Source organism: Phodopus roborovskii, unplaced genomic scaffold (assembly GCF_943737965.1).
Source record: "Phodopus roborovskii unplaced genomic scaffold, PHOROB, whole genome shotgun sequence".
NCBI lineage: Eukaryota > Metazoa > Chordata > Mammalia > Rodentia > Cricetidae > Phodopus > Phodopus roborovskii.
In genome coordinates, this window is record NW_026125150.1 from 117889 (window position 1) to 128489 (window position 10601).

The 10601-nt window shown below is 40.6% G+C and overlaps 1 protein-coding gene across 1 annotated transcript in view; it reads left to right on the forward strand.

The window, feature by feature from the left end:
* The window catches only part of LOC127226198 (coiled-coil domain-containing protein 150-like), a 79106-nt gene extending 70116 nt beyond the window's left edge, over nt 1-8990 (forward strand). The window contains 8 exon segments of the mRNA XM_051190127.1: nt 1543-1634; nt 1637-1668; nt 4067-4261; nt 4590-4658; nt 4747-4908; nt 6555-6641; nt 8258-8377; nt 8653-8990. Of these exon segments, the coding sequence (XP_051046084.1) occupies nt 1543-1634; nt 1637-1668; nt 4067-4261; nt 4590-4658; nt 4747-4908; nt 6555-6641; nt 8258-8377; nt 8653-8778 (883 nt within the window). The 3' untranslated portion in view covers nt 8779-8990.
* Nucleotides 8991-10601: the final 1611 nt, after the last annotated feature.

The window sequence follows — 10601 nt, forward strand, 5'->3', positions numbered from 1 at the left end:
CAAGATGATTCTTTGTGAAGTTAGCCAGAAAATGTAAAGACTGCTGTGGGGGACACTTGCATGTACTGCCGACCTTAAACCATCCTTTAAAAGCATTATTTGAGCCAGGTGTGGGAGGCACACGGAAATGTTTCACACTTAGAAGGCCGAAGTAGGAAGAGCATGAGCTTGAGGCCATTGTGGGCTATATCGTAAGATCTGTCTCGAGAAAACCAAAGTAGGGGCTGAAAGAGATAGCTAAGTTGGCAGAGGTACTTGTGTGGGGCAGATGACCTGAGATCAATCCCCAGTCTTACAAGAACCAGCTCACAAGAGTTGTCCTCTGACGTGTGCATGGCATGTGTACATGCACACATTTATAAATAAAAGTTAAGGAAACCAAAATAAATAATGCAGATTTGGGCAAGGAATCACAGTAGTCTGAGTGGACTACCCATTCAGAACTGGAAAGACTATATCTAAGCAGATGATAGCCCATTATGTTAATGTGTGCCTGAAATCGGTTCTGTCAAACCATGAAAGTTTTTATATAAACAGTATTCAGTAAATATGATCCAGACATTAATATTATTGTATGGACATTTATGCTTAGGGAAACTCAGTATAGAACCTCACTCTTGTCACTGGTTGTACATGCCAATGCGGGGTCAGGGCAGATGCTGAGGCAGAGAAGGCGCTTTCTACACATGAAATCTGTGCAAAGTTTATTTTCTGGTCAAATGTTACTGCCACAAAGCTGTGCAGTTTGGCTAAAACAATATCGTGTATAGTAGCTGGCAGAATTATTTAAAAAAAAATATATCAAAGTCGGATAAATTGATTGTTTTCCTAGTGAGTCATTCCTATCCCTAACTATCCTGAAAATTCTTCAGGTACTCTTTTTTTTTTTTTTTTTTCTGTTTAGTTGTTTGTTTTTATTTTATGTTATTTTATAATTTTCTTCCAGTTTGTTTTCTAATATGAGAGAGCAAGAAAAGATGTAGCTTTGAGTGAGTAGGGAAAGAGGGGTGATCTGGGAGGAAGTGAGAGAAGGGAACCATAGAATGACCCCCATCACTTTTGCTAAAGTGATTATTGTAAGGTCAGTGACAGGAGAGTACGGCGAGACTGAGACCTTGTAGCACTGGCTTCAGAGTGTGTCTACATACCACCCTGCCCCATTTTCATCAAAGAATACTACCTCACCTGAGGACTGCCAACCTGTTGATACTGTGCAGATTTATACTAACCTGTGTGTACACTTAGGAAGAAAGATCAAGCATGGGAAATTATGTTTTAGACACATTGGTTTTGAGATACAATTATGAGATGTAGAAAGGCAGGGTAGTTCTGAAAAGAGGTCACGTTTAGAATTCATCTTTACAAGGATGAGAGCTGAGTACTGAAGTGTGTTGTCTTCATGGGAAAGTACAGGTAGAATGGAGGTCAGGGTAGCAGTGGCAGTGATTTCAAGAAGGAAGAGCCCACAGAAGGAGCCATTGAGCTTTCTTGACTCTTAAGATGATTTTTTAAAGTGAATTTATCATGTTTCCTTCAAAACAGAGAGCGGATGACTGAAGAGTCCAAAGTAGAAGCAGAATTGCATGCAGAGCGCATTGAAGCTCTGAGAAAGCAGTTTCAGACTGAGAGAGAGACTGCGAGAAAGCCGCACAGAGGGAAGTTTCTGAGGTGAGGGGGAGCACCTCTTAGGGTCACCAGCAGAGCTGGTGCAGAGTCTGCAATTGTCTGAGCCAGGTGTACTCTGGCCACCTCTGGCCACACTTCTAAGAAAGCTATTTCTGATAAGCAGTCCCCTGCCTGGCAGAGGGGTACCTTAAGAACTTTCCTGTCAGAGGCCTGAGAAGACTGCCATCTATGTGATGCTCCTCAGCCCATCTGCCGCCTCACCACTACAGTGTATCTGCACATGCAACAGCAGTGGAAGGGCCGTAGAATGTTTGCTCAGCTGCACAAAGCTCTGGCCTCCATCTCCAGCAGCACATTGTGGTACACAATTGTAAGCCCAACACCTGGGAGGTAAAAATAGGAGAACCAGGAAGTTCAAGGTTATCCTCAGCTACATACTGAGTTCAAGGCCAGCCTAGACTACATGAGGCCTTGTATAAAAAAACAAAAAAACAGAAAACAGCTGTAAAAGATGTGATACATGCTGTATGCATGAGCCAAATAACCCTTGTTTAGTTGTGATGGCCACTCTGGACATGAGAAAAATAGCAAGACATCAGAGAGCTTTTCTTGGATAACTAGAGGTAGTGTACAGCTTTGAAGGAATTCTAAGTAAGAGAAAATTTATTTTAGGCTGGTTGATGGGTGGGAGACAAGAAGCAATGAAGCCATAGCTTTGAGTCACAGGCATGCAGGGCAAAGCTGAGCTACAAAACTGGAAATCAGAGAAGGGAAGTTACCTTAAAATGGGCAGCCTGGTCCCACAGCCTTGCCTTGTAGACCACTGGATGGGAATTGTCAGGTGAAGCATGAGCACTCTAGGAACAACTTCAAGTCACTGTGGTGACAGTAGAAAGTAGAGGAGAATAAAGAGAAAGTAGATGGGGGCATAAGAAAACCATAGTAGGTTTTGGTAACTGGTAATCAGAGCCAAGTAATTGATAATCAAGAGTTGAAAAAGGGAACAGTTAAATCAAAAGCTATTTTAATAGAGGAATAAACACTTTAACTGTTGTACTCTGAGCATGAAAAAGGGAGGGCCTAGTTTGGTGTTATTTTTTGTTTTTTTTTTTTTTGTTTGTTTGTTTTGTCTATTTGGTATGCTTTTATTTTCTTGGTTTTGAGGGGTTTTGTTGTGTTGGGGTTTTGTTTACTGAGAAACAATTTAAAGTTGAGTGGGTAGGGAAGGAGAGAGGATCTGGAGGTACTTTGGTGAGGAGAAGAATATTACCAAAATATATTTAAATTTAAGAATTGTTTTAAATAATAAAACACATACTAAAAAGTAGTAAACACACATAAGACTTGAGGTGAATTGTGTTTTACCAAATACTATATTTAGTAATTGTTATTGGCAGGTACAGTTAACAAGTTCAACTAGTGATACTTTATAAAAGCTTTGTGACACTGTATACATGTGTTATAAAAAGCAATTCTGTGGGAAGCAAATAGGTGTCCTAAATGTAAAAATACACTATTGATTAGAGCTCATTGCTCAGAACACACCAAAAACTGAAATGTGGCGCTGGAGAGATGGCTCAGAAGTTAGGAGCCCTTGTTGGTCTTGCAGAGCATCAGGAATGGGCTCCAGGCACACATACGGCTCAGAGTCCCATAATTCCCAGTGCCCTCTCCTCTGATCTTATTGAGAATGAGGCACATGTGGCATATATACATACAGGCAGGTAGAACACTCAGACACATAAGTAAATCTAAATTTAAAGCCCCTGGCCCTAAAGGAGCATATGTGAAAATGGTGAACAAATGAGGGAGCCTGGCAACAGTGTGCCACAGCAGAAACAATGTCGCACACCTTAAAATAACAGTCTACAACTGGGTTCTGCCTTCTTTCTTGTTTTATTAAACTCTAATGTATCCCCTTAAGTAGGCGATTCACTCATTTTCATTGATGGGCCTGAGACTTGAGGAAGTTAATTACAGAAACCTGTTCATAGGTAGAAACGCTGAGACTGGAGCTTAGGTCAACATTCACATTATCTAGTTTAAAGAGTGTTTGTTATATTCTCAAATGGTAAGTGAAAATCACTTGATTTGTTTCTCCATAAATCTGTGTAATCAGACATCATGCACTGCATCATTTTCTTATTTTTTATATGTATAAGTCTTTTGCCTGCATATAGGTCTGTGTTCCATGTGCATACATAGTGCCCTCAGAGGTCAGGAGGAGGCATCACATCCCCTGGAACTGGAGTTAGGGATGGCTGCCAGCCACCATGTGGGTGCTGAGAACTGAATCCGGCTCCTCTGCAAGAGCAGCAGTGCTCTTAACTTCTGAGCCACCTCTCCAGCCAGAAGTGGAAATGTAGGGACAAAGTGTAGCTTCTCTGAATGAATACCAGGTAAAAGGCGTTCCTTCTTTTTTGTTCTTTTGTCTTCTAAGCTGAAGAAGGCTCTTGATGAAGCCAACTTCAGATCTGTGGAAGTGTCCCGGACAAACCGAGAGCTACGGCAGAAACTTACAGAGCTGGAAAAAGTAGTGAACAGTAACAAGGAGAAACTAAAGAATCAAAAGACCCAAATAAAGCTGCACTTGTCGGCCAAGGCAAATAATGCGCAGAATTTGGAGAGGATGAAGGTTATATGAGAAGCCCAGCCCTCTCCTTACTGCTTCAGTGGGTTAGGAGGGTCCCTGGCTGCAAGATCTGTATTCTCGGGAAAGTGGGCAGGTTACTTTTATGGGATCATCTTTGCTTTGGTGGAAGTATCCATCTTTCCCAAGGTGGGACGTCCTCATTTACAGGATGTATATAAAAGACTGCCCATCCGGCTCTTTCAGGGTCAGTGGGCTTGGTAGGAAATAGAACCCATCAGAAACTGAACACTTAGAATTCAGCCAGCCTAAAAGCCAAAGTTAATCTACTGGCCATTATATTTTTTTATGTTATTTGAACATTTACTTTCAGCAAATAGAAATGGAATTGAGGCAAATGGAGATAATTAAGGATCAGTATCAGAAAAAGAACTACGAACAGGTAAAATATAATTCCTACAAACTTGGTTTTACTATTTATCAAGAATCCAACTTGCTTTTACCATGTTTCCTTTCTTATTCCCCACCAGTCATTGAGTATCCAGAGATTTGTATCTGAAATGAATACCCTGCAGAAAGAGATGGAGCTGTTAGCCAAGAGCCAGTATGAAACCTCCACACGGAATAAACAGCAGGAGCTGAGACTAGCAGCCGAGCGGAAAATGAGGCAGGATCTAGAAAATCGTTGTGAGGTAAACAGTTATTAGCAAGTGTATGTGCCTAAATCCAGTGAAATGGCTTAGATTTTCCTAGATTCTATACAACAACAACAACAAAAACTGTTGTGGTGGTTTGAATAGGTATGGCCCCCATAGACCCATGTGTTTGAATACTTGGTCCATAGGGACTGACACTCTTAGGAGGTGTGGCCTCGTTGGAGTAGGTGAGGCCTTCCTGGAAGAAATATGTCACTGTGGGGGGTGGGTTTTGAGGTCTCAGAAGCTCAAGTCAGTTCACTTGTGCTGGCTGTGGATCAGGATGTGGAACTCTCAGCTGCTTCCCCAGCACCAGGTCTGTCTGCATGTGGCCATGTTTCCCTGCTATGATGGTAATGGACTAAGCCTCTGAACCAATTAAACATTTTCCTTTATAAGAGTTACTATGGTCATGGTGTCTCTTCACGTTGATAAAATACTAAGACACATGTAAGGAGTAAGGTTTTTCCTCCCGCCGCCGGTTCTGTCCCGCTGCCGCACCAGCCCCAATTAACACACAGACTCTGTATATGATATAATGCTGTTGGCCAGTTACTTGTTTCTTATAGGCTAGCTCTGTCTTAATTATTAACCTATTTCTATGTATTTCCACGTGGTCTTACCAGGGAGAGGCGGCTGGCAGTTCTGCTTTCTTCAGACTCTCCATCTTGACTCCTCCCTTCCTACTTCCTCTTTCCTCCTTGTCTCCTAGTCCCTCCTATCTTCCTTTCCTATTGGCCAACAGTGCTTTATTCATTATCCAGTATGAAAAACATATATACATAATGGCATCTCCCATCAGACACATGTTTAGAAAAAATGGTACATTAATTACTTTCCTCATTGTAGTGACAAGAACATCTGACACAAACAACTTAAAAGAGGATTTACATCAGGTCATAGTTTCATAGATTTTAGTCTCTAGACCCTGGCTCTCTTAACTCTGCACCCCAGCTGGACATCATGAGAACAAGGACATATATAGAAGGAGACTGCCCACCTCGTGGTGGACAGGAAACAAAAGAGGGGACTGGGTATATCCTTCAAATACTCCCAGTTACCAGCTAGCCCCCACTTCCTAAAGTTTCTGCCATCTTCCCGAGTAAAGCCACCAGCTGGAGTCAGCATTCAGCACATGAGCCCTTTGAAGTATACTTGGTACTGACACCGTGGTAGTTTGGAATGTGGACAATAATCTTCATTCTCAGTTTGCTTTCACAAAGGAGCTCATATAAACAAAACATTAGCATGGGGCCTTTGCAGCTGACTCTGGTTTTCTGGGAGCTTTACAGCTCTTGATTTCTCTCTACAAAAAAGAATGGACTTGTTGCTGCCACAGGAATCTACGTATTCCTAATGAACAAAAATTATAAAAACCAAAAACAAACTTCAAGAGATCATTGACTTCATGTCTTCCAATAGCCATGAAAGGTTCTTTTCAATTAAAAAAAAATTAATTTCTCTTGGCAGAATTCATAAACTAAAATCAAACTCTTTGGATAGACTATAGATTAAATTGTATTAAAATACAAAATACAAGGTCATAACTGTCTTGTCATGATCTAATTGCCATATTATAAATTTGAAGCATTTTGGTTCTATGTGGTACATTGGAAGTTTATTAAAATCTATCACATTTTCAGGAATTGGAAGAAACTGTCAGACACCTGAAGAAATGTAAAGAAGCAACAGAGAATAAACTAAAAGAAGCCAGTGTGGAGTCAGAACAGGTAAGCCAGACTCAGGCACTTGGAGAAATAGAGCAACCCTGGGCATACAGTGTTTGGCATCTGCCATTGACACAGTTGTCAGGGTACAGCAGGCAGGGAACAACAGTTTTACTAAGTGTTATCTTGATTGTGAAGAATTTTAGATAAGATTCTGTGTCCTGATGATAATGAAATCTGAAGCCTAATTTCATACCACTAAACTAAAGGGAAGGGCAGCAAGGTGTGGATCTAATGCATGTTGCTGCTCAACATCCTCTGACTTCCCTGGCCACAGGTTCTTGGCTAGATTTACAATAAAAGACATGAGTTTTCCTTCTGTAAAACAGGCCTCAAATCTAATCAGAAAGTGGTTGGTTATCCGCATATTCACACCACTACTCTCACCCATGGGAGCTACAGTAATGACCAGCCTGGCACAATATGTCCATGGGTTTTACATTAGCATACAAAGGAAATTGTAAAGTATCACAGAAACATAACTGTCAATTTATCATTGGTTCCTGGATGACCATTAAGTTACACAGCAGAATAACTTGCCAACTAGGATGTTAGAAAGAAAAGGACTCTTGAAAACTTGAAACGTTCGAGTGCCGGTTATGAAGTTTTCTCTGGGCCCTTTATAAAAATTACATTTACTCTCATTTTTGAGTGTATGTGTGCACATACATATATGTTCATGTATGGGGGTGCATGTGTATGAGTGTAATCATGCATGTAGAGACCAGAGGACAACCTTGAGTATCCTCAGGTACTATCCACCCTTTTTTTTTTTTGAGACAGGGTCTGTTATTGGACTGGAACTCAGCAACTAGACTAGGCCGGCTATCCAGCGAGCCCCAGGGATCTGCCTGTCTCCTCCTCCCTGGCTCTGGGATTACAAGTACACGCCACCACACCCAGATTATCTTCTAATGTGGGTTCTGGGAATCAAACTGAGGTCCTCATTATTACACAGCCAGCATTTTATGCAATGAGTTGCCTTCTCAGCCCATGTTTACTTTCTATGAACTGTTCATTACTGTGTTTACAACATAATTCAATTAGCTAATACCCACTATTATGTTATTCTAATAGATTTTTCAGTATATTTCAATGTCAGTTCCCTCTCATTTGCCATACAACAGGAGGTATAATTTATTTCAGTGTCTTTCCCTGTACTTCGGGGATGGGGGAACACTTGGAGGAGGATTGGGCTGGGTTTAGAGAGTGAAGTGTTGCTGTTACCAGGTGGTACCAACAGACCTGAAAATATTTTTGTAGTTCCTAAAAGTTAAATTACATTTTAGCGAAGAAGTCCAGTGCTTTTATCTTGCCCACATGATGGCCTCGCTAATGTCAGAAAGTGCTTGGCAGTACACGTTTGCTAGATCTACTTTGTCCATGCTTCACTAGGTGTAGGCTATGTAGGGAGTACTGACAAAACATGTGGGAAGCAGAGGCCTGAGTGTGAGCATCCTTTAATGCCTTGCTCAGCATGTTCCCTCAGCTTAATAGTAGTTTAGTGTACTTACAGACACATTGCAAGGATCTCATGTGAGCATTTGAGTCTTCTGATAGCTAGGTAAAAATCTCCTATACACATACACAAAAGAATTTGTGGCCGTTTCTGTGTTCAGATAACAGCTAATCTGGAAGAAGCTCACCGCTGGTTTAAATGCAGGTTTGATGGCCTACAACTTGAGCTGACAAAAAACCGGCTGCAGAGGCTTCCCCGCGAAGACAGGTGGCCAGAAGAGGTGAGAATGACATGGTTGTTGTAAAGAAGTTTGAGTTTCTCCTTCTCCATTTCTGACTACAGAAGCCCACTTAATCATCTAGCTGCTCATCTATAGGTTTCTTTCAACTACTGTTAGGAACCCAATGGACTAAGTTTTGTAGAAGTTTTACCTTTCCCAAACTATCTAGATTAAAACTACCTACCTGAACGTATACATGGCATTAAGGAGGGCAACAGGCTCTAAACTATTGGTTCTCAGCAGGCAAGAGTTGGGTTATTTTTTTCCCCCTACAGGATCAAGATAGGAGGCATGATGTTGCATCCAGCCAGTCTGTTCTACACCGATGGGAGACTAAGCAAAACCTCGGGCTTATGCCTAAGAAGTACCATTCTGACACAGAGAGGAAGAAATGTCCTTGACAAAGGAATCCTTGTGAGAAGTTATGCCTCCATGATTCTGCTGGCTAGAAAGCAGGGCTGGCCTGTTTCTACATTGTAAGGACATGCTGTGTGCTGAAGATTTTGGATTTTGTCCTTTATGAACTCATTTAAATTACTGTAGAACAACCCCATCTTTTTTGTCCTTTTCCCTATTTTCCACACAATAAATTTAAATTAGTTTGTTTTATGATGGTAGATGCTGTCATATATTTGCCATTTTTCAGAAAGAATTTAGTAAAGTGTTAAATGGCCACTAAATAATACACTTATGTCAATGAGATCTTCTAGATGAATTCTGTAGGATACTCTATAACTGGTTGTGATGAAACACCACTAGTCTTGGACCAACCAAGGATACTCTCTGGAAATGCAATTATCTATAAAAACATCTGTAGACATTTTTCTGTACCTTCAAAACATACACATTCTGGGTGATTTTGAAAGTATCTTGTAAACAGCACATGTCAAAGACTATATTTAGTTTCTTTGGTCATCAAAGAGCTGTTTTCTGAATACAGGAGTTGCTCTGCTTTTCCTTATACTAGTAAGTAGCAAATTGATCTTTATATTTGTTATTTCAGACATTAAATGGTGGGTTGAATCCTTAGAGAATGTTGATTATACCATGAGAACCTTTAGGAATGGATTCATGCCTTTAAAGGGGGCTAGGGCAACAGCCTTTCGGCCCTGCTGACTGATGACAAAGCACTTAGCTCCTCCAGAGCACACCAACAATCAGGTGCTACCCAGAAGTGGAGGGCAGAGTCTCATCACACACCAACCCTGTCAGCTACTCTTCCTTGGACGTCCAGGCCTCCAGAACTGTGAGAAATTATTTAAAGATTATTTTAAAATTTCCTACCCTCAAGTATTTAGTTTCAAGAAGGAAACAAAGACATTTGATTGAGGAATTTAAACTTGTTTCTGGTGTTTTTGAGTCTTGAACACCATTGTTATCCATAGAAGTCTTTCTTCAAAAAGATGTTAGTGTCTACTCTCTCTCTCTCTCTCTCTCTCTCTCTCTCTCTCTCTCTCTCTCTCTCTCTCTCTCTCTCTCTGTGTGTGTGTGTGTGTGTGTGTATGTATGTATGTATGTGTTTGAGGGCTCATAGTCTCGAATCAGTCCTGTAGACTGTAAACCTTAGTCCTGGGTCAACAGGAAAACAGGTCAATATGAAAAACTGAATTCCATATAAGAAAGAAATTCATAGTTACTACACAAAGGCATCTAACTATATGCTGCCATGAGTATTTACATGTTACATGCTAGAATTTTCATATCCTCCTGACCCTGAACAAGAATATTTTTTCTTCACATAGGTATTATCATTAAAAGATATTGTTATTGACATAGTCATTTAGATTGCTATTTGAGTTTGCGCGTGTGTGTAGAATGTCTGTTATATCTGTAGTATAGTGAAGTGACTACGGTGGTGACATCTTGTCCTGATTCTATTTTGTGGCTGCCTAAACACTCCTCAGCCTTCTACTGCACCCCCCCCAACAGCCTTGCTAACACTTTTGAACTATTTGTGACTCTGACCATCAAGAAGATGTATCGACCATAATAATTAGTGTTCATACAAACTAAAACATAAAATTAAAATAACTAAAAGTATAAATAAAAAAGAAATGTCATGTGGTATCTGGGAAATACTGCTAAGCTCTGCAAAAAGAGATTTTTACAACTGCAAATTTGCAGTTAAATGGATGAAACTAGAAAAAAAAATCCTGAGTGAGGAAACCCAGACCCAGAAAGACAAACATGGTATGTACTCACTCATAAGTTGATATTAGATGTA